This window comes from Cucurbita moschata, unplaced genomic scaffold, assembly GCF_002738365.1.
Source record: "Cucurbita moschata cultivar Rifu unplaced genomic scaffold, Cmos_1.0 Cmo_Scf00004, whole genome shotgun sequence".
In the NCBI taxonomy this organism is placed as follows: Eukaryota; Viridiplantae; Streptophyta; class Magnoliopsida; order Cucurbitales; family Cucurbitaceae; genus Cucurbita; species Cucurbita moschata.
The window spans coordinates 4,029,200-4,056,579 of NW_019268520.1; the positions used below are offsets into that span (position 1 = coordinate 4,029,200).

General features: G+C 36.7%; 6 protein-coding genes, 1 long non-coding RNA gene, 2 other non-coding genes and 1 pseudogene across 11 annotated transcripts in view; 4 read left to right on the plus strand and 6 right to left on the minus strand.

Annotated features, from left to right (window-relative positions):
• Nucleotides 1-3,865, minus strand: part of LOC111441593 (type IV inositol polyphosphate 5-phosphatase 6-like) — a 5,666-nt gene extending 1,801 nt beyond the window's left edge. Inside the window, exons 1-5 of the mRNA XM_023078637.1 lie at nucleotides 2,392-3,865; nucleotides 2,228-2,318; nucleotides 2,022-2,132; nucleotides 1,295-1,915; nucleotides 689-952 (exon numbers count right to left, since the gene is read on the minus strand). Coding sequence (XP_022934405.1) covers nucleotides 689-952; nucleotides 1,295-1,915; nucleotides 2,022-2,132; nucleotides 2,228-2,318; nucleotides 2,392-2,500 — 1,196 coding nt within the window. The 5' untranslated portion in view covers nucleotides 2,501-3,865. The remainder of the gene's footprint in view (nucleotides 1-688; nucleotides 953-1,294; nucleotides 1,916-2,021; nucleotides 2,133-2,227; nucleotides 2,319-2,391) is intronic.
• A 2,348-nt stretch (nucleotides 3,866-6,213) lies between these two features.
• Nucleotides 6,214-9,153, plus strand: LOC111441607. Of its 2 annotated transcripts, none has more exons than XR_002710194.1 (3): nucleotides 6,214-6,693; nucleotides 6,787-6,875; nucleotides 9,046-9,153. It is a non-coding gene; the product is annotated as an uncharacterized LOC111441607 (long non-coding RNA). The 2 variants fall into 2 exon arrangements; XR_002710195.1 differs by having other exon boundaries at nucleotides 9,043-9,131.
• Nucleotides 6,244-8,300, minus strand: LOC111441605 (transcription factor MYB35-like). The gene is made up of 3 exons (XM_023078656.1): nucleotides 7,870-8,300; nucleotides 7,654-7,783; nucleotides 6,244-6,808 (listed from the first exon to the last, which is right to left on the minus strand). The coding sequence occupies exons 1-3, from the start codon at nucleotides 8,000-8,002 to the stop codon at nucleotides 6,244-6,246; spliced, it is 828 nt and encodes a 275-aa protein (XP_022934424.1). The 5' UTR covers nucleotides 8,003-8,300.
• On the minus strand, nucleotides 8,933-10,866 carry LOC111441604 (glycerol-3-phosphate 2-O-acyltransferase 6-like). Its single transcript, XM_023078654.1, has 2 exons — nucleotides 10,517-10,866; nucleotides 8,933-10,280 (listed from the first exon to the last, which is right to left on the minus strand). Exons 1-2 carry the CDS (start codon nucleotides 10,808-10,810, stop codon nucleotides 9,039-9,041), a joined length of 1,536 nt encoding a protein of 511 aa, XP_022934422.1. The 5' UTR covers nucleotides 10,811-10,866; the 3' UTR covers nucleotides 8,933-9,038.
• A 1,167-nt stretch (nucleotides 10,867-12,033) lies between these two features.
• On the plus strand, nucleotides 12,034-12,121 carry LOC111442482. The gene has a single exon (XR_002710305.1). It is a non-coding gene; the product is annotated as a small nucleolar RNA U54 (small nucleolar RNA).
• A 93-nt stretch (nucleotides 12,122-12,214) lies between these two features.
• LOC111442483 lies at nucleotides 12,215-12,323 on the plus strand. The gene has a single exon (XR_002710306.1). It is a non-coding gene; the product is annotated as a small nucleolar RNA R64/Z200 family (small nucleolar RNA).
• Nucleotides 12,324-12,764: 441 nt separating this feature from the next.
• Nucleotides 12,765-14,654, minus strand: LOC111441590 (AAA-ATPase At3g28580-like). Its single transcript, XM_023078635.1, has one exon. The coding sequence runs from the start codon at nucleotides 14,609-14,611 to the stop codon at nucleotides 12,998-13,000; it is 1,614 nt and encodes a 537-aa protein (XP_022934403.1). The 5' UTR covers nucleotides 14,612-14,654; the 3' UTR covers nucleotides 12,765-12,997.
• A 1,966-nt stretch (nucleotides 14,655-16,620) lies between these two features.
• LOC111441591 (AAA-ATPase ASD, mitochondrial-like) lies at nucleotides 16,621-18,531 on the minus strand. Its single transcript, XM_023078636.1, has one exon. The coding sequence runs from the start codon at nucleotides 18,479-18,481 to the stop codon at nucleotides 16,922-16,924; it is 1,560 nt and encodes a 519-aa protein (XP_022934404.1). The 5' UTR covers nucleotides 18,482-18,531; the 3' UTR covers nucleotides 16,621-16,921.
• A 1,369-nt stretch (nucleotides 18,532-19,900) lies between these two features.
• Nucleotides 19,901-22,178, plus strand: LOC111441592 (annotated as a pseudogene).
• A 741-nt stretch (nucleotides 22,179-22,919) lies between these two features.
• Nucleotides 22,920-26,472, minus strand: LOC111441596 (beta-glucuronosyltransferase GlcAT14B-like). Of its 2 annotated transcripts, XR_002710190.1 has the most exons (5): nucleotides 25,568-26,471; nucleotides 25,395-25,470; nucleotides 25,176-25,291; nucleotides 23,307-23,969; nucleotides 22,920-23,265 (listed from the first exon to the last, which is right to left on the minus strand). XR_002710190.1 is itself a non-coding variant. In XM_023078639.1 (4 exons), exons 1-4 carry the CDS (start codon nucleotides 26,145-26,147, stop codon nucleotides 23,455-23,457), a joined length of 1,287 nt encoding a protein of 428 aa, XP_022934407.1. In that variant the 5' UTR covers nucleotides 26,148-26,472; the 3' UTR covers nucleotides 22,920-23,454. The 2 variants fall into 2 exon arrangements, 1 of the variants encoding a protein (XP_022934407.1); XM_023078639.1 differs by having other exon boundaries at nucleotides 22,920-23,969; nucleotides 25,568-26,472.
• Between the last annotated feature and the right edge of the window lie 908 nt (nucleotides 26,473-27,380).

Sequence of the window (27,380 nt, forward strand, 5' to 3'; positions counted from 1 at the left end):
GGGGGGGGGGGGGGGGGAGGGGGCGGAATTAATCCAAAAGTCTAGGCCTTCATTTTAAGGTTTCAGGGGGAACAAAGAGTAAATTACTAGCATTCTTTAAGCTCTCTATCTTTTTCTCTGTTTTTTCTTCTGTTTCTGGGGAAATTATTTCATCTCCCTCTCTCCCTCTCTCCCTCTCTGTGAATTCTGTTTTTCCTTCTCTCTTGGACATTAATTCAAAACAGAAGGATCCACGCTCTACCCTATGATTTCATCTCATCGAGTTCATAGACAGAATCTCTCTCTTTCTGTTTCTGTCTGTTTGTTTTCCAATTTCTTGGAAATTAATTGAAAACTGAAGGACTTCATGGACCCTCTACTCTAGAATCCTCGAGAATAGATAAGAGAGTTAATTGAAAACTGAAGGACTCCATGGACCCTCTACTCTAGAATCCTCGAGAATAGATAGGAGAGCTTAAACAATCTATATATCTGTTTTTTTCTTTTGTCCAATATCTTGGAAATTAATTGAAAACTGAAGGACTTCATGGACTCTGTACTCAAGAATCCTATATGCTTTTAGAGTATAGTACCATGCTTTTAGAGATATCAAGGACTTCATAAACCCTAAACCCTAGGGCTTCATAAGCTTTTAGAGAGAGAGAGAGAGAGAATAGAGTAAATTGTGTGTTAGATGATGAAATAGTACCATGCTGGAGTTCTTTGCTTCTCTCCTGTTCTTCTCAGAGGACCACCTGAATAGCGATTGCAATTTGATGAAGAATACTTGTAGGTAGGAGCAAACTCTATGTTCCCTTCTCTCCATCCCTGAAATACCCCACCAGCTTCTTGCTCTTTCCGTAGCTGATCAAACTCTTGCAATGCTTCCCACTCTTGTTCCTTTATCAATTGCCTCGCAAAACTGTCCTCTAAATACAGCCTATAGTTCAGATCCCCAAACCAAAATATTTGACTGTTCCACAGCACACAAATCCAAAATTTACGTCAATTTTAACTTTCCATCATAACACTACTATCTATTGCTTTCCTAGGCTAAGCATGTTTCAATCTTTTGAAAAGTTTATGCTTTCTAGAAAGCCCTTTTCTTAAAACTAACTCCAAACCACCAAGGACAAATGGGTAATTTACTCTAAAAGTTTAATTATCTATTCTAGAACTTTAACCTCTCTATTCTAACATTGCCTTAAATCTGAAGAAAAATTATGTTGGACGTACAACGACTGTGTACAATCACTGTAACGTTGGCCTTTTTCATTTAATAGCGACGACAAAGAAATTAAAAACACCCACTTACTCATGTCCTAAGATGGTGAGAGGTGGAGGACGTGGATTTGGATAGCAATCATCTTTAGGCGTTCTGGCGAAAAAAGTTCGCCGGAATATCTCAGACACCTGGCGGTTCCTCCGCCGCTCGTCCCCCTTTTTCTCCCCGGAAGCCAAATGGGCAGCCACAAAGCAAAAACTTGTCCCTTCAATCGACATACTCACCGAAACCGACCCTTTATTCCCCAAGTAACCCATTATTCCACAGGCCACCGAACAAACTTTCACATTGGATATGTAATATTTCCTCACCAGATCTCTCTTTATCCATACGCTTATAAACACTCCCACCATCTTCTTGCTTGCCAACAATACGTATCTGCTCCCGCCCATGACCCTGTTCGCCGGAATTCTCCCCGGAAATTTGATCGGAGTTTGATCGCCGCCTGCGAAACTCCTCGGCCTTTTAGAGTCTTTGTTTCTTTTGTAATCCTCGTCGCCGGTGGCTGTGTTCGTCATCATTGGCGTTAGCCATGGGCATCCGTATTTGTCGTTTAGAATTTTTCCGATCAGTAAGTTCCAGTTTGTTGCTTTGGTTGTGTCCTCCGCTCCGACTACTGTCCTTGTTTGTAACGGTACAATCTCTTGAAATCTTCCTTCCAAAAACAGAGAAAGAAACAAACCCAGTCGAAACTTAGTGCCCAATTGTTCAAAAAAAGAAAAGAGCTCTGTTTTCTTTTTGGATCTAAACAACATACCCAAGAACGTATAAATCTGCAGTATCTTTGAGATTGAGCCAATCGTCTAAATCGACGGCCAAGCTTCCGATCGGCGATCTTCCGGCGACATTCCAAGTACCCACAAAGATTCTGATTCAATTGAGGACAATCGATTCCAGATTAAAAGTTAAGAAAATTATCATAGAGAAATTATGACTCAAAAAACTTTTAATTCCTTTGGCCACCTTAATTCATTGGCTAATTTGTACGGAGCCATATCCACCGACCGAGAAAGGACCTTCTCCAGAAAGTTTTCACTTTCGTAGTCATCTCCATCTGCAACAAAACCTCAGTAAGTTGAAATGGAAATTAACCGAAACAAAATCAACAAACATATGACAAAACAAACCAGAAATTTCATTGCTGGGACAACATGGGTCAGGTCTCTTATGCTTTCCAGCAGTGAACCAGTACTTGCGGAACCTACTGGATTTGGACTTATGGCTCTCCCCTTCCATTACTTTGAATAAGAAAATCTCTGGTACTGTTCAAGTTCATATGAGCTGATCATTCCACTCTTAATATTGTTCTCCATATAGCTTAACAATTCCCAAAAGCTTTAGGGTGGCAATAATTTCTTCCCTTTTCTCTGACTTTGACCACCCTCTTCTACAATTCAATGAGGAGCAAATAATTCCTCACAAACCTTCGTGCTTACCGCCCAATTCTATGCAGTAGAGAGAGAGAAAGGAGATTTGAAAAGGAACCCAATTGGGGTTCAACAATGAAACTGCAGGCGGCAACTTCTAGAGAGAGGGTAGAAGTCAAAGGTGGTTCGGAGAGAGAGAAATAGTGTGTATAATTTGATGGGTGTTGGTTGAAGGAAAGACAGCGAGTAGTGAAAGGAACTTTAAAGAGATATAAGCCTCACAATGTGTTATGATATGATATGATATTAGGAGAAAGGATTTTGATTAAATATATATTACATAGGATAGGTAGAGAGCTGTTAGGTAGTGGGAGTCACGTCTGTCTTGTGGATTAATTTTCCTTTTAATAACGTCAAAATTTATATTTGTTTTGTGTCCCTGACCCTAATAAATAATCCAATTCCCTCCCTTTTCTTCATCTTTCTTTTGCTTCCATCTTTCTATTCACAACTGTATGCTTTGCTCGCGTATCTTTTGTAAGATTACATCTCATTCTTAGAGTTTCTCGCAAGTATTTGCTAACTCGGGCTTTGGGTAGTTCTATGTTTGTGGTTAATGTGGACTTTTAGAAACTTTTATTTATGTAATTGGTAAGATCTCGAAATATGTAGAATTCAGATAAACATGTCTAATTGATAAACTATAAATGTTTTACCTTATAATTTTGTGGGTTTGTGACCGATCACGAATGCTATTGGTGTGGGAGTGATCTTGGCCAGAGAAAGCTAAGACAATGCTTCGCACATGGAGATAGCAAGAGGGCGCTTATGCTCGAACAGCGGTGAGTCATTTGTTTAGTTTGTGCTATTATTTACATTGCCTTTAATTAATTTACAGATTTATGGTTTGCATAAGAGTTAGTTTGGTGAGAATGGCGAGCTCCCTCCCTATTTTTCTTCCAAATAATTATTCAAATGAGAAGATCCAGCAAAGGATGAACACTTATCCAACTCTAATTGAGTTGGAAAAATTAAGTCACCATCATAGTTTTTTTTTTTCCTTTCTTTTTTTTTTTATTTAAAAAAAAGCGTTCTTACTCGAAGGATCGATGAATAATTACCAATCATCAGAATTAGGTGAATTATGTCCTCAAATAATCAGTCACTTTTTTTTTTTTTCCTCCATTATGATTTGTGTATGGTGATGGAAAAAGTTATGATCTTAGGGAGCTGCAAGCCACCAAAAGCAAGTTCTATAATGGTCCTGTCAAATATTATTGAAGTGCTCTTTTTGACCTTAATTAATTGATCCATATTTAATTATAGTTGTTGGAAGGTTTGATATTTAGTAAAATATTACGGGTTTTAATTTTTTTTTTCTCAATTTTTTTCCGGGTATAATCTCTAAATTTTAGAATAGTCATTAAATTTCATCCATTTTCAAGTATTTATTTGTGTAGATATTTACTAGAACAAGTCAAGTAAATCAATTTGACTATAAAAAGTTAAGCATACCATTTTGCATGAATTTACTTTTGATGTCATTTGATAATGTTCATTTCAACCACACACACACACACACACACATATATATATATATATATATATATATATATATATATATATATATATATATTTGTATTTATATGTTAGGTAAAATTAACACATAAAAATTTCAGTTATTTGAATCTAATTCAATTCAATAATTGGAGAACTCAACTCAAACTATATGTGAATTGATCGTGAAGTCTTCTTTATTGTCGTCTTGGTTTGTAAACATCTCTAAATATATATGGCAAGTTGGGAACCGTGCAAAGATAATATTACTCTAACCAAACAACCTCTCTCACTTCCTTGGATGTTTTAGTTCTAATAATACAAGTGTTTCTTTAATTTAGTTCGATCATGATCAATGAAAGTTGAAACGTCGTGGCGAAGAAGATAGTGTTATCTAAGATGGTTATGAAAGTTTTTCATTTTTCCAAAAAATTCTAGAAATCCTTTTAGATAAGCTTTTAATTTTTGCAAGTTCACTAAATATCATTAACCAATTTTTATGAAACTTTCATATTTTAATACATAATCAATAATAGGGATTGAATTAAGAAATATTTAAATATTAGAGACTCAAATATGTTAATAAAAAAAACAAAAGCAATTTTTGAAAGTTGGGTAATTTGTTTTTTCTTTATATAACTTTTTTAAGATGAGAAAATCGATCTAGCTTCTTAGTCGAAGCATATTTTGTAAACAAATGAACTCAACTCTATTTTTTTAATGTAATATTTTGGATGGATGAGAGATCGATATCATCTAACTCTTTAATATGATAATTAATATCTTAATCACGATAAAAATGTACTATTGGTTAGGTAATAATATCTGTTCTGATTCCAAATTGCCATTTGTAATGTAGTGTATGGTTTTGTTTCATAGTCACCAAATGTGTCCCAAAACATGGACATCTTACATTCATCCTTCTCTCTCAATTTGTTTCGTAGTCATTTCATTTTTTCCACTTACTTTTCATTCAAATCATGGGATACTTATAAATCATATTTTTAAGAAATAAGGCCTATTTGATTTATTTAAGATGGATGGCTCATTCAAATCAACGAATTTTAAAACTGTGAGACTGATGGAGATACCTAAATTAAAACAAACAATATCTACCGACTGTGGGAGACTTTAATAATTTAATAGTAAAAATTCATTAACCGGGGTTAAAGATTAAATTTTCATTAATTTTCTCTTTAATTTTTAATGGTCCGATATTTAAGCATTCCAATCGAAAAATTAATTAAATTGAATATGGAAGGTGGATCTACGTTCAATGTGTAGTCTACATTGAATTGACCCCATGACCCATCTATACAACTAATGAATATGACTAATCAACCAACGTCCAAAAAAGAGTATTTTTTCACACTTTTTTATAAAATGAATTTGTTAAGAGGACGTTTCCATACGTACCCACACCTTTACAAATGATGTTTTGTTCTGGCTTCCGGACCACTATAAAGGGTGTTATGTTCTTCTCCTCAATCAGGTAGGACATCACAATCCACCCCCTTTGGAGCCGTCCTCGCTCGCACTCGTTCCTTTCTCCAATTGATGTGGGACCCCTACCAAATCCACCCCCTTTGGGACTAGCGAGAAGGCTGACACATCGTCTGTAACCTGGCTCTGATACCATTTGTAACGGCTCAGGCCCACCGCTAGCAAATATGATTCTTTTTAGGCTTTCCCTCAAAGCTTTAAAATACGTGGGGAAGGTTTTCATAGGTTTTCATACTCTTATAAATAGCGTTTTGTTCTAATTTCCATACCATTACAAATGGTATTTTGTTTTCTCATGAACTAACGTGACATCACATTTTTAAACTCCGATCTCGATTTAGTTCATGTACATCCAATAAATCTTATTATTTCATAATTTAAATAAATCTTAAAATTAATTTATACTTCTATTAGGCAATCAACTCGGAAATGAAATAACACTAAGAACTCATTATTTTTTAAGATAATCTGTCAGCAAATTTATTCAACCAACGACATTTATTTTTATCCGCCACGATTTGTAGTACTAAACAAAAAAAAAAACCAAATTCCTCAATAATCAAAACACCCATCCAAAATCTCCGGAAACGAGCCCTTAATCTCACAATCCTGCACCAACAAGGCATCCACAAACGAATCGAAAGACGAATCGGAAGAAGACCCTTCACATTGCTGCGAAAAGGGCTCAATCCCATTACGCTGCTCCGAACAACACGACGAAGAAGCAGCAAAATGGAACAAGCCTTCACCGCCATTGATGGAGGACGATGAACAAGACGAGGTTGTCGGTTGTTCATTGAAAAACTGTGGTTTCTTTGGGGTCTGAAACTGAAATTGCTGTCCCAAATAGGCCCCTGAAGAAAATGGTTGCTGGGTTTTGGCCATTGTTGTTGTTGTTGTTGGGTTCAAGGTTTTGTTGAAGGGGCCTATCAGGGGGGGTTTGGGCGTGGCTGGGAGGCTGCTTATGGATCCATAGTCAAACAGGATCTGAGAAAAGGGCTTGTGAGTTATTGGATCTATTCCCATTTTTGAAAGCTTTTTTCTCAGCTTTGTGTTCCAGTAATTTTTTACATCGTTGTCTGTTCTTCCTGGCAGCTGCTTTGCTATTACAGACCACCTGCACTAATCAATGGAGACAGAGACAGAGATTGTGTGTTATTCATCTTCAAGTACTCAATAACATGGTAATGTTTCTTCCCTTATATAGCTTGAATTGGATCACCATTTTTGTTTCGTAGATAACGAGGATGTTCTTTGAATTGGAAAGTCTTGAGCTGATTTATAATCTATTTTTGGTTTGTGTGTCGAGAAAGATCCTTGGTATATAAGTATTAGCGTTATATGCATTAGTATAATGACTATTTGGAGTAGAGTTTAAATGTGAACGTCACATAGATACGAGGTAAAGTTAGGCATTATACACAAAAAAGTAACGTCGCAAAGTCTATTAGGAACCATAACTCTCCACAATGGTATGATATTATCCAAATAGAGATGTATTCCTTACTTATAAACCCACGATCATCCTCTTGATTAGCCAACGTGGGACTCCTTCCCAACAATTCTCAATAATAATCTCCTCGAAAAAAGTACACCATAAAGTCTCCCCTGAGATTTATGGAACCTTCGAACAAAGTACATCCTTTGTTTGATACTTGAGTCACTTTTGACTACACTTTCGAGGGTCCCAACATCTCTGTTTGTAAGTTAAGGGCATGACTCTGATACCATGTTAGGAATCATGGATCTTTACAATGGTATGATGTAGTCCACTTTGGGCATAAGCTCTCATGGGTTTGCTTTTAGTTTTCCTTACTTCTAAACTCATGATCATCCCCTTAATTAGCTAATGTGGGACTCCCTCCCAACAATCTTCAACAAAGTCGACCTCAAAAGCTTAGACTATTTAAATCTAACCCATAAGTCAAATATCCGAAAACGAAAGGGAAGTGAGAAAAGGACCTGCTTCCAATGGCTTGATGGAGTTTGATAATGAGGTCTTCTTCTTGAGGAGTGAAGCTGTCGTGCCTGAGATCAGGCCTAAGGTAATTAGTCCATCTCAGTCTACAACTCTTCCCACATCGATTCAGCCCTTTGAAAAAACGAGCCATATTCATTCAAATTCCTTCATTGTTAGACAACAAAAGAAACAAAGCAAGAGAAAGAACAGAGAGAAACCTGCTTTCTTGGGAACCAGAGTCCAATTCCCAACTCCATGGTTGGAAACATAAGCAAGGATTTTGGCATCTTCCTCTGCAGTCCAAAGCCCTCTTTTAACATTGGACTTATCACAGCAAGGAGGCTTCCCCATCCTGCAACAATGGTGATGAGAGGGAGATTTGAGGGTAAAAGCTTTAGTATGTAATGGTGATGCAATTGGAAGCTATAGTTTTAGTCATTTTTTAAGAGGGGAAAAGTGAATGTTTAAGAAGTGATCTTTAAGGCATGAAATGCATGGAAACAGAGCTCCCAATGAACCATTACTGCATGATTCTTTTCCTCTCTCTCTCTCATCAGGTTGGCCCCAAGTGCATTCTATTCAAGGCTCAAAGTGAGTGATTCTTTCATTTATGGACTTAATTCCTATTCTAAATTTTGGTTTATGCCATTTCTAGCTTGTGGGTTGGGAGGAAAAGAAAGACTATGGCGTATAAGTCCTTTCGGCCAATCGATACAACGGTCTAGGAGACTATTAGCCTTACTAGAAGACATCGACCTTAGCATTGGCTGAGGAACTCAAGAACTTCATGGGAAGAGGAGCTTTAACACCAGCCAGGGTAAACATAGCTGCCGAACACTCAGTGACACATGTGTCGATGAAAAATAGGAACCAAGATAGAATGGAATTGTCATAGACATTAGACTAGGGATGAGGCTGTAGGCCAAGCTAGTCTAGTCGAGGTGAAAAGAGCTATAAGAATTAAAGAGAAACGAAGAAAATCGAGCAAAAACGAGATGTTGGAGTTGGCCAAGCCAATATATGGTCAAGACTATAGCGTCAAGACACTATCTATTGAACTGCTCGATCACTCGGGTGCGTTTTTGTGAGGTACCACATCAATTGAATAGAAGAACTAAGGATGTGAACCCATTTTGTTGCAGACCACTTCTCGCCCTCTATCACTGGACAGCTCCCATGATAGCTGGTCGAGTCGGGTGTCGTATGCTGTGTGTTCTTGTTGTCTAAGAGTAATTTCGACTGGCGATCGGATAGAAATTATCCAAATAAAAATTTTCCAGCTTGATAGTTTGTAAAATTTAAAACTTTCTAATTTTGTAAATTTTTTTCACACAATTCTTGAATTTTATCGTGCTACACACATAATTGAAGTTTTTGTCTCGAATCTCTAGCAGCCCATTATCTTTGTGGACTCAACCTTCGATTTCTCGACAACGACGCCATCGTTTCCGGCGAGAGCTCTGTACTTGTCTTTTCTGGTGAAGTTAGTGCACTTATACGACAGCGTTGCAGCAATCATCCTCTGAATGTAATTCGCCACCTCGTGGCTCGATTTCCCGCCTCCGCCGCAGCTGAGTTTGTATGGCAATTTGTTCAAAAACGTCACTTCGTAGACCGGACTTGGGTTCATGAAGAAGTAAAACGGGTCCATCCCTTTCCACCCTCTCGCTGTCGTCCCGTGGAACATGCTCATTCGGTTCGACATCGCCACTGGAACGATCTCGTCTGTTAGCTCTGCGAACAATGCTGAGAATCGGAGCAGGAATGGCTCCCGACATGTCGTCCCTTCTGGGCAAATTGCTAAGTCGCCTTCTTGGAGTAAGTTCTTGATCATTGCGGCGTCGGCCGCTCGGTCGCGACTCAGGCGGACGGTTTTGATGGGAGAAATGATCTCCGAGAGGCGGGAGATTGAGTATGTCACGGCGGGGATTGGACGGCCGAGAGCGGTTGAGAGGAAGATTGGATCGAGAAGGGTTCGATGAGAACAAATGAAGAGGACGCCGGTTTGGCCGGTGGATTTCTTCACCGGTGGTGGTGGTGTACCGTTGATTTTGACCCGAACGCCAAGAGCCCAAAAGGCATAGTACACAATCGGCATCGGAAGGAGAGAACCGGCAGCAATCCGCAAGCAGGCAAGAACAAACCCGACTGGAATCCATAGAACTAAAACCATCGCCATTAACGGCGTCGGCTTTTGAACCAGTCGCCCATCATGGAACACGATTGGTTTAGGCAATTTATCGACGGTGACCGGCTTAACCTCCTGCTTCGCCGGAACCACATACCCCTCTTTGCAGAGCTTCATAAAGGGGTAATCAGTTTTCCGGTCACCGATCCCAATATCCGGCGTTGGGATTTCTCCCACCGCCGTAGCCTTGTTTTTTCCCACTATGATTCCAGGACTTTGAATCAAGCCGGTGGCTCGCCGGCCGATTGTGTGAATTTCAGTTCCGATGACTACGTCAGCGCCCAAGAACTCCTTCAGAAATGGTTCTACCATGATTCTTGGGTTTGCGGTTAAAACGCACCGTTTTCCACATGACGAAAATACCCTCCAAGTCTCCACGTGCAAGTCATGTGCATAGAACTTTGGTAGAACCGCACGCGCCACCGACTCGATGTCGGAAACCTTTGTTGAGATAATCAATTAAAGTTTTGAATTTTAATAATAATTAAACTTTTAACGCATCAAAGTAAATCTATTTCCAAATAGTTTTCAAATTTAGTTTTATTAAAAAATTAATTAATTTGAAGAAAATTACTTTTTAAATTAAATTTTCTATTTTATCCATTTTTATTCTAATTTTTTAATTTGAAGTTTAAAATTTATTAAATATTTAATTACTATCGAATGATTTAGTTTACCTTCATTCCAACGAAAGTTGCAAAAATAAGGACACGAATACCAGCTGACTCGCAAATGAAGTAGTACAAAATTCCAGCGATCGGAGAGGCTAAGAGTAAAAACAAAAGCCTCAAGACGCCACCGGCCTCAAAGGCGATAAGGGCGAAGTAAGGGAAAGAGCTACGCCCACAAAGCAATGTCCCATCCATGTCGGCGACGACCGTGTGCTTCTCCCGACCAATGGATGAACAACGATCAATGGTTGGAAAGGTATTGTTGTTCATCGCACCATGCTGATCTTTTGCTTCCACCATTGTTGGAGGAGTTTGAAGCAAGTAGCTTTGTTTTTAGAAGTTGAACTATGAATACAATACATTTATAATAAAAAGAGGGCGGAAGTTATGAAAACGACAAGTCGTTTGGCTTAAGAGACCAAAGAGCAAAGGTGGCGCCGAGATCTCAGAAGCCGACAAGTCGTCCTTGGAGTCACCGATCTTTCTATGTTAACTTGTACGCCTCGGAAAATCAATTTTTTAAAATAAAAATTAATTATTTGTGCTTTGGCTGCTGGTGAGTGCCAAGATTTTTCTATATTTGATAATTTTTTTTCCTTTCTATTTTTTAAAATTTATATTTATTTATTTTTTCTAATTCTTTTGGTCTAATTTTCATTTGTGGAATTTAAAAAATTAATAAAAATTATTTTTTCTTAATTTTTAAATTTTATTTTGTTTTTTCAATAACATGAACTAATAAAATCAAACCAACTCGAAAACCAAAATATTTTAACTAATTTAAATTATATTCAAATTGAAAAAAAAAATAAGCGACATATTATAATTGTTTAAAATGTTATGACTAGAAAATAATAATAAGTTATAATAACCTATAACTTTGTTTAGGTCGCCGATTTGCCAAGGTTTCGTGAATTCCTAGGTCATAGATCTTCATTTGTTGAAATGGTGGCCAAAACGATGTCGTTTATTATTTTCAAGGGAATAATAAAATCAAATATATATATTTTAACTAACGACTAATCTATTAGTTTTTGGACCCTTAGTTTGGTTGGGCCGACGGCCCAAAAGGGCAGAACCTTGTTCTGATCCTGTCTAGGGTTTCTCAACTAGCGGTTAAATTAGACCTATAAAAATGCGCCTCCAAGTTCACATTTCGCGGTCTCTCTTCCACTTCTGTCTCTACTGGCTGCACAACATCTCTTTGATGACCTCTCTATGAGTTTGTTTGTTATTCTTTGTTACTTGAATAAAGTGATGAGATAAAATCTGCTGCAATATGAATGGAAAATACATTCCAAATCTATGATTCTTGGTATTTCTGTTGATTTGGCTATCTTTCTTTACATGTTTACTTGTTTGTTCGAGTATTTGAATCAGTGATTCTGGAGATTTGATGAGAATTTTGTGTTTGTCCGCGTTTTGGATTAAATCGCAGCTGTTTTCAACTCCTAATTTGCTTCCACCTGTTTTGTTTTTTCTCTGATGTTTTTTCTACAAGATATGCGTTTTTCTGTAGCGGTTGCTCTGTGATTACATGCCTTATCGGGCAATATACGCTATTCTGAAGTTGAAACTTCTGTAGAGATCTACTGAAACGCAATGAGAGCTTCCGCTACAGAGTGTTTTTCTTTGTGATTAGTGTAATTGCGTGTCGCCATTGGTTCTTGCGTTTGTTGCAATTGCTTAGGTGTTTTTCCGCTTCTTCTGCGGTGATGAATTATGAATAAAATTCACATGTCAGACTTCAGAGATTTTTCTTTTATCGGAAAGAAAAGTCGATGAGAATGAATATTCATATTCTGAGCCTAAGTTTCTGATTAATCCTTTAATTTGGAGTACTCTGAACCTAATTTTCTGATTTATCCTTTAATTTTTGGAGTCTCAATTTAAACAGACTCGACTTAAACTTGTGACTTCAACAGCGAGCTTCACTAGAAATAGAAATCCCAACCAGACTCGCATGGTTTACTCTATTTCTGTTTGATCTTGTTATGAAAATCCTGTATTCGCTCACCACAAAAGGCTAAAGATACATGCTGTCGAAGGTAATCATATCCGTTTTATCAACAAAAGTTTTCAAGCACGGTTCATAGTTTCAGCATTGCAGCTGAGGGTTTTTGGTACCTGTCGAAGTGTTTGAGAAAAAAAGGTCGTTGATCATGTCTTTGAAACGACACCCTTTTACTCACATTTCACTCGTCTCGTTTCGTTTCCTTATTTCATTTCCCTTCTGATTTAATTATATCTTTTATTTTGGTCAGCCATTAAATAAGATTCTGTAAGCTTCCATGGAATCAGTTATCCCTATAACAAAGAATCAATGGCAACAGGAGCTATCAACGTAGATATTATGTTACATCAATTTATACAACAAGCATATGCCCCAGATAACGGGCCAAACCACTTATCCTAGGAATCCATATTCACACACCTTTAACTTTAGCCTAATTAATTAAAATATGCATTGCCCTGTATTGCCATGTTTCAACTGTTCTGATCGTTCTCCATGTGACCATTTTCTTTTGCTTCTTTGGTTGCAACTCCGTTGCATTTAATTCCATTATTTTCGGCGGTGTAGATTGATGATTCTTCATCCTTTTTCGCCGCCGCTTCCTTCTCTTCCTTCTCTTTTTCTGCCCTTTTTGCTGCTTCCGCTTCCTTCTCTTTTTCTGCCTTTTTTGCTGCTTCCGCTTCCTCCTCTGCCTTCTTCTTAGCTTCCTCTTTCGCAGTCTCAAGAGCTCCAACCAATCTCTTGAAACACTCATCTGTTTCTTCACCCTCATATTTCGGCATCAAATTCTCAGCAACGTCTGCCGGAGTCATCTCGGTTTCCTTCAACAGTTGGTCAATTCTGTGGTACGATTCATGCCATTCAACGTCCAAGTAGTTCATCGAAAGAACTTTGAAAGCCGCGAAACTACAGTATGACATCTCTATGTGTTTGTCCATTCTTCCTCTTCTAATCAGAGCTTCATCAAGCTTTTCCTTGTGATTGGTCGTGAAGATGATCAACCTCTCCCCACCGCATGCCGACCAAATTCCATCTATGAAGTTCAACAATCCAGATAGTGTCACCTTGCTCTGTTTCTCCTCCTCTTTTTCCGCCTGCTTAACAGGGTCTTTCATCTCTTTATCTCCCTCATCCTCTGTTTTCTTCTTCTTCCGTTGCCCAGTAAGATCAAGAGAGCAATCAATGTCCTCAATCACAATTATTGATTTGTTCGATATCTCAATCAATAGCTTTTTCAACTCACTATTATCCTTAACGGACGTGAGCTCGAGATCATAAACATCATACTCCATGAAATTGGCAATGGCAGCGATCATGGTGGACTTTCCAGTACCCGGCGGACCGTAGAGAAGATAGCCACGTTTCCAAGCCTTACCCACCTTCTCGTAATACTCTTTTCCGTTCTTAAACTTGATTAGATCGTTTATAATCCCTTGCTTCATCTCAGGATCCATTGCCAGAGTTCGAAACTTGGCAGGATGCTCAAAAGGAACGTGCCTCCAGTTGCTTTTATGCCACCATTCGTTCTTGGAGCTGTTCATATAAAGCTTCCGTTGCCGATTTTTCTTCTCCACCGACTTGCCTTCTTCCATGATGTGGTGTATAAAAGTTTCAAGAATGATCTCCCTGTGCTGCCGGTGGAAAGTGAGCTGGTAGGATCGTTTCTCATCGTTTGAAGGGTAACGAGAAAAGCTTTTATTGGTGAGCATAACTTTAGTGGAAGTCCACCAGATTTTTACGCCTTCGTATTCGTCAATCACTTCTTCGTTATCATCCATACTGAGTATCAGAGATTTGCTGTTTTTGACCGCCTCCGCTCTCATACGCGTGGCCCGGATGGTGCTTCGGGTAGCAAGGTAGTTTTGAATGGCGGTAAAGGCTTCACTTCGGCGGAGACGCTCGCCGGTGTACTCAGGGAAGGTGATAGTGATGTAAGGGTAGAGCAAACCGGTAAGTTTGTGGGCATATCTGTCGATATGGGCACGTAGTGGGACGGGGAAATATTGCTGAATAATAGCACAAACAAAAACGACGGTGGCCATTAAAGACCCGACTTGAGTCCACAGCTCCCCCATCGTCATCACCATGTTTTCAGTAGAGAAGTAGTGGAGGAAGAACAGAGGTGGGTTTTTATTACTGAACGGACGACGAAGCTTAGCTGCAGACTTGGAGGTCTTTTTTAAAGAAGACGATGGCCCAACATCTTTCGTCGTAGCTTCATTTTTCAACACGCCATTGTCATGCTTTAATATTAGTGCCTCATTTTTTCTTTTATTTTATTTTCATGGCTGCTGACCGCTCCAATAAAGAAAAGGGTAGTGGGAAACTTGGCCCCAAAGTGAAACGAGAAGTCAAATTGGAGTCAGGAAATTTTATATATAAATAGCAAATTTGTATTCTAAATTTTGAAAAATGTATTATTAATAAATGTTTTTTATACTTCAAAATGTATAATAAATAGCTTTCAATTTCAATATTATGTATATAAATTTATTTTACTTTTTAATTTAGCAAAAAAAAACTAAAATGAGTTAAAATGTTGAATTTAAAAAATCAAGAAACAAAACTCCACAAATTTAATATTAAAGGGATTAAAATATTGGATTTTTTAATAATTTAACTTCGTGTTACTTTCAATTTTACATTTAAATATATTTTAACATCTTTTCAAAATATTTATTTTAATTTTAATACTTTGAACGGTCATGGAACATTAAGAAAACTAATAATATTGGTCTTGGTTGGTTATATTAAATTTTTTTTCATATAGTACCCACTTATCAAATGCTCGTCTTTATTATATATGACTTGAAATTATGCTCATGTAAGCATGCTAATGTATATACTCAACACTACGTGTTAGTTTTTTTAAAACGAATAAAGTTAAGAACTTAAATGTCATAATTAAGTCATTAACTTTAAAATTTCAAAATTTGATCCCAAATTGAAAATTGCAATTTACTCTAAAGTTTGATTGCTATTTTGGATTTTTTGGAAAATAAATTTGATTGGATTTTAAAATGAGAAAGAAGAAGACCAAAGAAATGATGCAAAGATTGTGACGTCATAAGGATGGTTTCATATACCCATAAAGATTAAATTTATTTATTTCACTTTGAACATTAAAAAAAAAAACTATATTTTTCTTCATTTTTTAATCCAAAAAAAAAAATCTCTTTTAAATATCCAATACTAAAATATTTTTGGTTTAGGTAGTTAGGTCAGCTTATGTCATAGGTTAATGTTTTTTAATGCAAATTTAAATATTAAATTATAATGTTTTGATATTTTCAAAGAAATAGACATTAATGTTTATTTTATTAAACTTTTTTTGTTTATTTATTTCTTTTTTTAAAAAAAATTAGTTTAAAAGATTTGTGAGTATAATAAATAATTAACTAGAACACTAAAAAAATAAGTGAATGGAACTTGTTCGCCAAGTTCCTTTTAATTTATAGGTGTGAATGCAAGACTCAATTTTATATTTGGTTGAACACATTCAAATTATTTATTTATTATATTTTTTATTAAAAAAAATATTAAAACCTAGAATATTTATATTGAGCTCTCGTGTGTGTATGGTAAACCATTAACTACATACGTTACAAATAGCGGCTCCATCTCTATTACATGGTTTGGGGTGCAATATTGACACACGAGTGTCATCTGGTACTATACGTGAAAGACCATTTTCAAAGGAAGACGTTTGAGACACTCACTCGCAGCGCTCACCCGCTATGACAAACATACATACGATAGGGTAGCTTACTTATGCCACACGGCCCAGAGGTGGTGGAGAGTTGAGTATATTTTAAGGCATTTTCAATCCTTCTCAAGTGGATGTCATTTTGGTGAGTGAATATATGACCTCGTGCATAGTCCGTTGAGTATCACACCAAAATTTGTGAGAGTTCTTCTTTCATATAAACAGACTTAATTCCTGAGCTGCATGTCGAAACTCATATCGAAACCCCAACTTTTGAGGTTATGGTTTGAGCCCTACCCAACCCTCTTCAAGCTTATTTTTGGACACTCATGTCGCCTCGATAGGTTGCGTATTAAAGTCATGATAAGTATAGAAGTTTTATATGCATCATCTCATTTAACCATGATTTTTAATGCATGACATCATGCATGTTGTATTTCATATGGTCATAGATTACAATATGTTAAACACAAATGCGTACATCACGTTTACAAGCCCGTCTAGTGGGTTCTGTTTCTAGGCAAACCTCCTTGCTATCTCTGCACCCCTACCTTCATATTACTGAGCGGTCATTTAGGGGCCTTAACTGGTGATCCGGGCGGGCGGGTTAGACGATGGATGGAAAATAGAAGATTTGTGGCCCATTACATAGAAAAAACAGAATTCAACTAATAACCTTACACCATTTCCCTCAATTCTTCTCATCTTTCTCTGTCTCACCATTTTCTTTTGCTTCTTTACCTCCAATTCCATTGCTTTTCATTTCAATATCTTTGCTCTTCTTCTCCTTCTCCTTCTCCTTCTCTTTTTCCGCCATTTTTGCGGCTTCAGCTTCTTCCTCTGCTTTCTTCTTCTTCTCAGCTTCCTCTTTCGCATCCTCAAGAGCTTCAACCAATCTCTTGAAACAATCATCCATTGTTTCACCCTCATACTTCGGCATCAGATTCTCAGCCACATCCGCCGGACTCATCTCGGCTTCCTCTAACAATTGCCCAATTTTGTGGTACGAATCATGCCACTCAACATCCAAGTAATTCCTCGAAAGAGCTTTGAAAGCTTCGAACCCACAGAATGGCATCTCTATGTGTTTGTCCATTCTTCCCCTTCTAATCAAAGCTTCATCAAGCTTCTCCTTGTGATTGGTCGTGAAGATTATCAGCCGTTCCCCGCCGCACGCCGACCAAATTCCGTCGATGAAATTCAACAACCCAGAAAGTGTCACCTTGCTCTGTTTTTCCTCTTCTTTCTCCGCCTTCTTAACAGGGTCTTTCTTCTCCTCTGTTTCTTCCTCATCCTCTGTTTTCTTCTTCTTCTTCCGTTGGCCGGTAAGATCAAGAGAGCAATCAATGTCCTCAATCACAATCATTGCTTTATTCGATACCTCAATCAATAGCTTTTTCAGCTCACTATTATCCTTAACGGATGTCAGCTCCAAATCATACACATCATACTCCATGAAATTGGCCATGGCGGCGATCATGGTGGACTTCCCAGTCCCCGGCGGACCATACAGAAGATACCCACGTTTCCAAGCCTTACCCACCTTCTCATAATACTCTTTTCCGTTCTTAAACTTGATTAAATCGTTGATAATCTCTTGCTTCTTCTTGGGATCCATAGCCAGAGTCTTAAAATTAGCAGGATGCTCAAAAGGAACATGCCTCCAATTGCTTTTATGCCCCCAATCGTTCTTGGCGTTGTTCATATAAAGCTTCCGCTGCCGATTCATCTGCTCCACCGCCTTGCCCTGTTCCATGATGTGGTTAATAAAAGATCCAAGAATGGTGTCTCTGTGGCGGCGGTGGAAAGTGAGCTTGTAGAATCGTCTCTCATCGTTTGAAGGGTAATAAGAAACAGAGGGATTCTTGGACGTAGTTTTGCTGGAAGTCCACCAGATTTGGACGCCTTCAAATTCGTCAATAACTTCTTCATTATCATCCATACTGAGTATCAGAGATTTGCTATCTTTGACCGCCTCTGCTCTCATACGGTTGGCCCGGATGGAGCTTCGGGAAGCGAGGTAGTTTTGGATGGCGGAAAAGGCTTCACTGCGGCGGAGACGCTCGCCGGTGTACTCAGGGAAGGTGATAGTGATGTAAGGGTAAAGAAAACCGGTGAGTTTGTGGGCATATCTCTGGACATGGCCACGGAATTGGTAAGGGAAATATTGCTGAATAATTGCCCAAACAAACATGAGGGTAGCCATCAAAGAGCCGACTTGAGTCCAGAGCTCCCCCATCGTCATCGCCATGGCTTCTGCAAAAGGCTAATCGAAAAAGGGTTTTTAAATGAACGGACGACGGAGCTAAGCTGCTGACTTGCAAGTCTTTTCTGAAGAACACGACAAGAACAACAGCTTCGCCGCGGCTTCATCGGTCAACATCCAACTGTCATTTTTAATATTAAATTTTGAGTTTTTTTTTTTTTTTATTTTAAACAAAGAAATAAAAAGCAGGAAATTTTGCCGCCACGTGGTCGTAATGAGTCAAATTTGATGTGATCTACTAGGCTAAGGCTAATTATTTTAATAAATAAATTAATAATTTTTCAAAAATAAAAATATAACAGAAACTAAGGGTACAAGCAAACCTTAAAAATTAAAATACTAATATATATATATATATTATATATATATATATATTATATATATATGATATATATATATATGATATATTATATATATATGATATATTATATATATATATATATATATGATATTAGAAAAAAAAAAGGAAAATTAGTTAAGAAATAAAAATAAATTATGTTACTTTTTCTGAAAATTGAGATAGGTCAAGTCAATGGGTCATGTCTTCTAAGAGTCGGTATATATATATATTAACGAGTCAAAGATGGCTTAACAAGTCAAAGAAATTTCCCTTTCCACGCGCTTGTTTGGACATGGTTTCTTTTTGTACGTGTGAACAAAGGAACCCTAAAACAAACGGATGCGTACCTTTATTTTTTATTTTATTTTATTAAATAGTATTACATTAAATTGTTATTTTAATGAGGTTAAAATAATAAAATATCTTTATAATTTCTTTAAAAAATATATTTTTTAATTTTTTAAAATTTCAATAATACTCTTAAACATTTAAAAAAAATTAAAATACTCTGATGTTAAAGTTCACCTTTAAATTTTATAAATAAATAAATAAAAATTTTAAAATTGTTACCGTTAATATATGAATGAAAACTATTTGTCGACATCTTACCTATTATTTTCAAACCTTTCAATATTTACTTTTAAAGTTTATGAGTGTTTTTATTTTTAGAAAAGTGTTTGGGAAATTTTGAAGTTTTTAAAAAGTGTCAGGAGAATTTTTTAAAAATTAAAATCTTATTTTTAAAACTTTTTAAAGTAAACAATATATTAACCATTTTTGTGCAAACAAATATTTTTTAGATTTAAAAAAAATTAAGATTATTATGGAACTTTTGAAACAAGCACAAAATTTAAAATTTTAAAAATATTTTAATTAATTTAAAAAATATATATTTAAAAATTTAAGAGTATTTTAATTAATTTAAGAAAGTATCATTAAAATACGAGATTAAATTAAATATTTTACAAATTTTAAGTTGTGATGTTACAATAAAAAGATATATTAGAATGGGAAATATAATTATTATTAGAATAGTTATTGTGATTGGACGTGTATTACAAAATCTAATGCCTTAATTAGTAATACTTTAAAAAATTTAAAGTCCTTTTCTTTTTGTAATTTCCCAATTTACCCTCTTCTTCATTCCCTTGTTTACCTCTCCAAACAAAAAAACATCCCAAATGGCGGCTATGTCGGTGATGGAGCTATGGATTCACGTCGGGTCATTCATGGCGGCTGTCATGTTCATTTGGGCAATATTCCAATAGTATTTCCGATACCACCTTCGTCGCTCAATTGATAGGCACGCCCACAAGCTAATTGGTTCTCTTTATCCTTACATCACAAACACCTTCCCTCAGTACACCGGCGAGCGTCTCCGCCGAAGTGAAGCCTTCACCGCTATTAAGAACTACCTCGCCTCCCGGAGCTCCGTCCAGGCCAAGCGCCTGAGAGCTGAGGCGGTCAAAGATAGCTAATCTTTGATACTCAGTATGGATGATAACGAAGAAGTTCCCGATGAATTTGATGGCGTCAAAATCTGGTGGACTTCCGGCAAAACTACGGCCACAAGTAAACCAATTTTTCATTACCCTTCTTCCGATGAGAAACGATTCTACCATCTCACTCTCCACCGCCGACACAGGGACACCATTCTTGGGTCTTTTATTAATCACATCAGGGAACAGGGCAAGGCGGTGGAGCAGAGGAATCGGCAACGGAAGCTTTATATGAACAATTCCAATAGCGACTGGTAGCATAAAAGCAATTGGAGGCATGTTCCTTTTGAGCATCCTGCTAATTTTCAGACTCTGGCTATGGATCCGGAGAAGAAGCAAGGAATTATCAACGATTTAATCAAGTTTAAGAATGGGAAAGAGTATTATGAGAAAGTGGGTAAGGCTTGGAAACGTGGGTATCTTCTGTATGGTCTGCCGGGGACTGGAAAATCCACCATGATCGCCGCCATGGCCAATTTCATGGATTATGATGTTTATGATTCGGAGCTGACATCCGTTAAGGATAATAGTGAGCTGAAAAAGCTATTGATTGAGGTATCGAATAGAGCAATGATTGTGATTGAGGACATTGATTGCTCTCGTGATCTTACCGGTCAACGGAAGAAGAAGAAAACAGAGGATGAGGAAGAAACAGAGGAGAAGAAAGACCCTGTTAAGAAGGCGGAGAAAGAAGAGGAGAAACAGAGCAAGGTGACGCTTTCTGGGTTGTTGAATTTCATCGACGGAATTTGGTCGGCGTGCGGCGGGGAACGGCTGATAATCTTCACGACCAATCACAAGGAGAAGCTTGATGAAGCTTTGATTAGAAGGGGAAGAATGGACAAACACATAGAGATGCCTTTCTGTGGGTTCGAAGCTTTCAAAGTTCTTTCAAGGAATTACTTGGACGTTCAGTGGCATGATTCGTACCACAAAATTGGGCAATTGTTGGAGGAAGCCGAGATGACACCGGCGGATGTGGCTGAGAATTTGATGCGAAGTATGAGGGTGAAACAACGGATGATTGTTTCAAGAGATTAGTTGAAGCTCTTGAGGATGTGAAAGAGGAAGCAGAGAAGAAGAAGAAGAAAGCAGAGGAAGAAGGTGAAGCCGCAAAAATGGCAGAAACAGAGGAGACCGAGAAGAAGAAAACGGAAACTGCCAATCAACATTCATCCAAAGAAACAGAAGAGAATAATTGAGGATAAATAACTATTTTAAATATTGTAATTAAAAAAAAAAAAAAAAAAAAAAAAAAAAAANATAGTGCTTCAATGTGATAAATAAAACAGTGAGAGGTGTGTTTCCGTAAAAAAATATATAACTTAAAAAAAAAAGGTTAAGGAAATTAAAGCTCAAATGGAAGAGTATTCATAGAGTTAAGGTGAGGATCCAATGTATTATGATACCTCTTAAAAAGCAAGAATTCCCATAATTCACCCATCCTTAGATCATTTTTCTAACAAAAACAATAACCAAGAGCTTCTGCACCTCAATCTACTTTCAAGAATGGTTCCACATCCACACTAATGCTCATTGAGGACAATGACTAGTTCAAGTTTGGGGGTATTAAAACAATTCTATCACCCCATGCAAAATGCGAAGCAAAAGAGAGAGAGAGAGAGAAAAGTCCATTCCCAAGCCAGTCCTCAACCTAAAGCTTGAATTCCCAATGCTAAAAAAGCAGAAAGTAAACAAATTGTTTCAATTGCTTGTTGTAAGGCAATCTGCATAACCAATGAAGATGTCTGAATTGAAGGTAATGAGGATGTAAATAAAAAAAAAAAAAAAAAAAAAAAAAGATAAATCTATTACATTTGTCAAGTGACGAAAATGCCCTCGGCTTTGATTTTTTATAGATTGTGTAATTTTTTTTAATAATGAATGTTAATTAACATCATCTAAAACATTAATGAAATCAAATTAGTAGATAAGATATTCCTTGTTTTAAGGAACATTTGTATAAAATATGTTAAAAATTTAATGCTTCCTTGTTAATAGTAAATAAAACGGAAAGATCGACCCCCTAATAAAGCTTCGATAAAGTAAACGATCGGTTCCAACAACTTCGGACTAGATTCACCCCTTTAAATTAGCCGATCTTATAAAATTGATTGGGCGAACGGGTTAGGAAGGGGTTCTTAGTGGAGAAAAGAATCAGGGAGAGAATTCGACTATTTAGTCATGACGAATGAGTGGCTGTGCAGAATGCTCCGAAAGAAATTGACCCTAAGAGTCCGAGTCAGAAAAGGGGAGGTCCCCTATAAGAGCCGAGGATCCAATAATTTTTTAAACAAAAATGGAAATAAAGAAATCTTTAAACAAGTTACTTAAAGTTAAAAGTTAAAGTGTTTCCTTAAATTAGAAAGAAATCTAAAACTAGTTGACTTGAACCCTAAGTTTTTCCTTAGTTTTAGGATTTAACTTATATTTATCTTAAATTAAATTCTTGGTTTTTTTTTTAAATTCTATAGGTGGATAAATATTTTTGTCTATCATTTTATTAAAATCAAACAGCTATTTTTAAATAATAATACATGATTTTTTTTAAAAAAAACTAAAACTAGGGGCAAAAATTGAAATTAATTGAAATTAAAAAAAAAATCATTTTATTCATTAACTTCAGACCCTTAACAGTAAGGACTAGAGAACCTATGATATCAAACTTCTAAGAGCATAAGAACACTAAATTTAGAGGTTTCAAAGATTCTGACAGAATTTTGATACTAACAGTATGCAGAAATTTCATGAACTAAGAGTCAGTCACACCCAAATTCTTCCATCCATTTGGGTATTACAAAGGAAAGGTATCAGTGGAACAAAAACAGAAGTGTTGCCACAGCGGCGGCGGCGGCGGCGGCGGCAGCAGAGGGATTGAGGAAAAAAGAACCTGTCAAGAAGCTTTGTAAGAAAACAAAAGGCTAAGAGAAATGGATATGGCTGAACCATTTCTAGTAACCTACTGAAGAGGTTGTTGTTGTGTACATTTTCAGCCATTTCCTTCCCAAACACCAAAATATATGATGATTCTTCCGATTCTCCATGATCTGAGTTAAACCATTTGGGATTTTTAGTATGTTGTCGATGACGACGACGACGATGATGATGATGTATCTCCTTTATTTGCATTGTCGAGGTCGAAAGTTCTCTTCCGATAATAGAGAGCTGATCAGAGTTTCAAGTCGTTTTGCTCCAGGACCTGGTTTCAATACATTAGTATTGCCGGTGATTGAGCATGGATCGGTCCCATTTTCGTGGCTTCCAATGCACCAACCACCGGAAACTACCATGTTGGGGCGTTTGTGTAGAAGTTTCTTGTCGATTTCATCGAGAACGGGATCTTCTCCTACGATCTTTCTAGCAAATGGAGCATTGCTGTCTACCATTCTTTGCATGTCATTGATATTGAGATGATGAGGATGTTGCTTGGGAGGATTGTCCCATGATATGAAATGGAGGTCGCTGTTCACTGTAGTGTTTTGGAACTGTTGAGCGTTGCAGACGACGGTGTGGAAGTACCCTTCTGGAGAAGATATGAAGTTTGCATAATACATTAGGACGATCCGAGGTAGGTTTTCCCAACCCCATATGCAGTAGTCGATAAAGGGCCGAGAAAGCACCATCCAAGCCGAACCTGTGATAAGGCAAGAGTTCAGTAAAAGAACTCCCATAAGAAAATCATCCGTTCAAGCAAAGATGAAATGATACAGAATTGGCCATGATTATGCCAACAAATAACATCCAAAACGTGAGCAAATTGATATTCAACGAGTTAAATGCAGAACAGAATCACTATATTTGCAACTCCAAACAACACCATACTCTAATCTTAACCAAAAAGAGAAAAAAGCGTAAATGCTCGCATCCTTCGACCTGTTTTTGTTTTGTTTATTATGTTATCAATGGTTCCACTCTTGGCATGTGAGATCCCACATCGGTTGGAGGAACGAAACACTCCTTTATAGTATGGAAATCTCTCCCTAATAGACACGTTTTATACGTAACGGACCAAAGTAGACAATATCTGTCAACGGTAGACTTGGGCTGTTAAATTGCATTATGCCCCTGTTCTATCCCAACGGATCCACCTAAGGCCAATGTAGCGTTTATCTTTCTCTAAAGCTACCGCTTCATACAAGCAAGAAACGAATATCCTCAAGATTTCCGACATGAACTGTTCCCATCACCAAGTCATATTCTAAGCAAGTACTTGAGGTATTCCACCAACACTTCTAATAACCTTAAAACATAAGAAAATGTTTCCACCATGACATTCAAATGCCATACAATGAGAAGGCGGACCTATACTTTTGTATGGCCTTCAAATTCTATTTAGATCAGTAACTTAATGATCAAATGAGTTCCCTTGTTTTGAAACTCATTTAAGAGCGACGATCAAAACACAACCCACACGAAACCGTTACATAGTTCCCCGACACTTCGAAAGCAAAAGGAAACATGACATTTAGGCCCTTAAAAAGTTCTTGATGTTCTTCTCCTCTGTTCATTACGAAAAGAAGGTCGTACTAATGAATTGTCAAATAATCGATACCAAGATCATCAGTTATGATTATCCAAAGCCCATGTAATAATATCAAGTGGATGATCTAAGCTAAGTTTCCAGCAAACTCAGAAGGTCATTAGCACAGAACAAATCGATATCGAACCTACGAGCATAAAACAATTGTTGAATGACAGCTCCTATAACAGGATTACAACAGCAACTATGATACACCCATAAAAGGAAAAAAGGAAAGAAAAAACTCATAAACCATGGTCATTCAAACATGTATTTCCCAAATTTTTGTTCTAAGAAACCGAAAATTGTTTCGAAGCCTACCAGTAAAGAGTTTAAAGGCTGTTGGCACACTTCTCCGCTGTGTAATCCAAAACACATCAGCCTTCTTCGACATGTACAACCCTGGATCAATAATCACTGGTTTAGCCCTCTGACTCCTACAAACATCAACACTCGATATCAATAAGAACTCTTCACAAAAAACAAGCCAAAAGAATCAAAAGAAACACACAAAAACCAAAGAAGAAGCCTATCACTTACTCTTTCCATCCAATGTTGCTTGTATGATCTATGAAATTGAGATCACGAGACAAGTAAGAAAAAGTATGCAGTAGATCTAGCAAAAAAGTCCAAAATCCATCAATAAGATTTGTCAATTCATATCCAGCACCTCCACCAAACAAAAACAAGACAAGAAAAAAACAACAACCCACCATCTTGTGTAACAAGAGGATAATCTGAAGCACTGAGGTTAATAAACCAATCCCAATCGCCACCTTCTCGGAGCAAAATCGCGGCGGCGTGCAATGTAGTGGCCACCATAGTCGGACCTCGATAGGTAACAAGATTAGCCTTAGTGATGACCTTAACATTCCTAAATTTGTTAAAAATGGAATGATTCTGGACATAATTTTGCAGATCCAGCCGCTCCTCCGGCGGCGATTCGAGGTCCAAATGCAAAACATACCGATTAATCGGATGATACAAAGCTTCAAGCGTCCGTTTCAACATGTTGCCCTCTCCGATTGAACCCGAAATTAGGTACGCGAATCGCGGCGGCGGAGGGAGCGATGAAACTGGAACCGGATGAAGCTTCGATTCAACAAAGAACGAACTAGAAACAGCCAGCGATTTGTAAAACGGAAACAGAGAAGTTCCTCCCGGCGAGGTCATCAATGAAAGAAACAGAAGGAACAGAGATACCATGGAGCCTATTGCCAAGAGGAAGATCCATCGCCGCTCCATGTTCGGTGGGTGTCTGAAATGCATATAATAACTCCTCAATTTCTTCATTTCACCTCAAGAATCGGATTGCCCACAAAGAAAACGCTTCAAACATGGGGGTTTTGAGTGTGGAAATGGAAAAAGGAGTTGAATGTGGAGTTGGGTGTTCTTCGATCTCTACTGCAACTGAATTAGAACTAACACGAAAAGGAAAGAATTTGAGTGTTCAGTTGAGAAACGAACAAGAACCCATTTTTTACAATGAGAAATACAGTGAAACTGAAGATTTATATATCCCTCGCCCTTTCCATCTTCAACCTGCCATTGCTATCTCACTAACCTACCATTGATGGAAATGAGACACGAGATTTAGCCTATTTTAACTACGGAAATAGCATTATTATTCAATGCACCTATTTCTCTTTAAAATTTACGTTTCTAATCTATTTTAAATGCTTTTTTTTTTAAATACTGATTTTTTCATAGCCATTATTTTTTCAAATTTATATATTTTGCTGAATAAAAAATGAATATTACATTAATCTAGTTCAACTAATATAAAATATATAAAAAATATTACAATAAATTATATTTGAAGATTAAAAAAATTAAATTTAAATCTTACAAAAGAAAGTTTTGTATGCAAGGAAGGAATTTGCAAAAGAAAGAAAAAATGTTTTTTTTTAAGACTTTTCCTAGTCAATAAAATAGTCAAAGATTTCAATTTCTTAGATAAACTAAATACGTTTTTTAATTCACCAATTAATTAAATTATCATTTTTAGTTCGCAAATAAAAAGTATATAATTGAAAAGTAAAAGAGGTATTTATGTTACATTTATGTGTATATCTTAAATTCAAATTTGTTTATGATATATACACAATTAAAACGAGTTACGGTCATATTTTATTATTTCTTTTACATTATACAAAAGTTAATATCTTCGAAATTTTAGATCATTAAATTAAAAATGGAAAAATATTGCCAGAAGGAGTTTGGTTTTGTTTAAAGTCATCAAATTACTTAAAAAGTGGAAGTTTTAATAGCATTATTATTGGAAACTAAACTGAAGAAAAATTAATGAAAGTGAAAGGTCCTTAATTAAAATTTTCCATATTTTTCAATTTTTTTTATTTAAAAAAATGGTTTTAAATTAATTTTACACCAAATGAAACCATTTGTTAATAAATGATAGGTAAGAAAGTAATGGACAAAAAAAATTAATAGTAAAATTAAATGAGGACGGATAATTTTGAATTTAAATGGAACTTAAATACATGAAAATAAATGGTTAAGTTTATA

What these genes read in the sequence shown, in the direction of transcription:
- LOC111441591 (XM_023078636.1), bottom strand. Translation starts at nt 18,481, where the DNA reads ATGGCGATGACGATGGGGGAGCTCTGGACTCAAGTCGGCTCTTTGATG.
- LOC111441590 (XM_023078635.1), bottom strand. Translation starts at nt 14,611, where the DNA reads ATGGTGATGACGATGGGGGAGCTGTGGACTCAAGTCGGGTCTTTAATG.
- LOC111441604 (XM_023078654.1), bottom strand. Translation starts at nt 10,810, where the DNA reads ATGGTGGAAGCAAAAGATCAGCATGGTGCGATGAACAACAATACCTTT. An exon ending in CAACTTTCGTTGGAATGAAG is followed by an intron (nt 10,281 to 10,516) that starts GTAAACTAAATC and finishes ATCTCAACAAAG; the next exon opens with GTTTCCGACATCGAGTCGGT.
- LOC111441605 (XM_023078656.1), bottom strand. Translation starts at nt 8,002, where the DNA reads ATGGGGAAGCCTCCTTGCTGTGATAAGTCCAATGTTAAAAGAGGGCTT. An exon ending in TCTGGTTCCCAAGAAAGCAG is followed by an intron (nt 7,784 to 7,869) that starts GTTTCTCTCTGT and finishes GTTTTTTCAAAG; the next exon opens with GGCTGAATCGATGTGGGAAG. An exon ending in CATCAAGCCATTGGAAGCAG is followed by an intron (nt 6,809 to 7,653) that starts GTCCTTTTCTCA and finishes TGATTAGTGCAG; the next exon opens with GTGGTCTGTAATAGCAAAGC.
- LOC111441596 (XM_023078639.1), bottom strand. Translation starts at nt 26,147, where the DNA reads ATGAAGAAATTGAGGAGTTATTATATGCATTTCAGACACCCACCGAAC. An exon ending in TCCTCTTGTTACACAAGATG is followed by an intron (nt 25,471 to 25,567) that starts GTGGGTTGTTGT and finishes CTTTTTTGCTAG; the next exon opens with ATCTACTGCATACTTTTTCT. An exon ending in AGCAACATTGGATGGAAAGA is followed by an intron (nt 25,292 to 25,394) that starts GTAAGTGATAGG and finishes TGATGTTTGTAG; the next exon opens with GAGTCAGAGGGCTAAACCAG.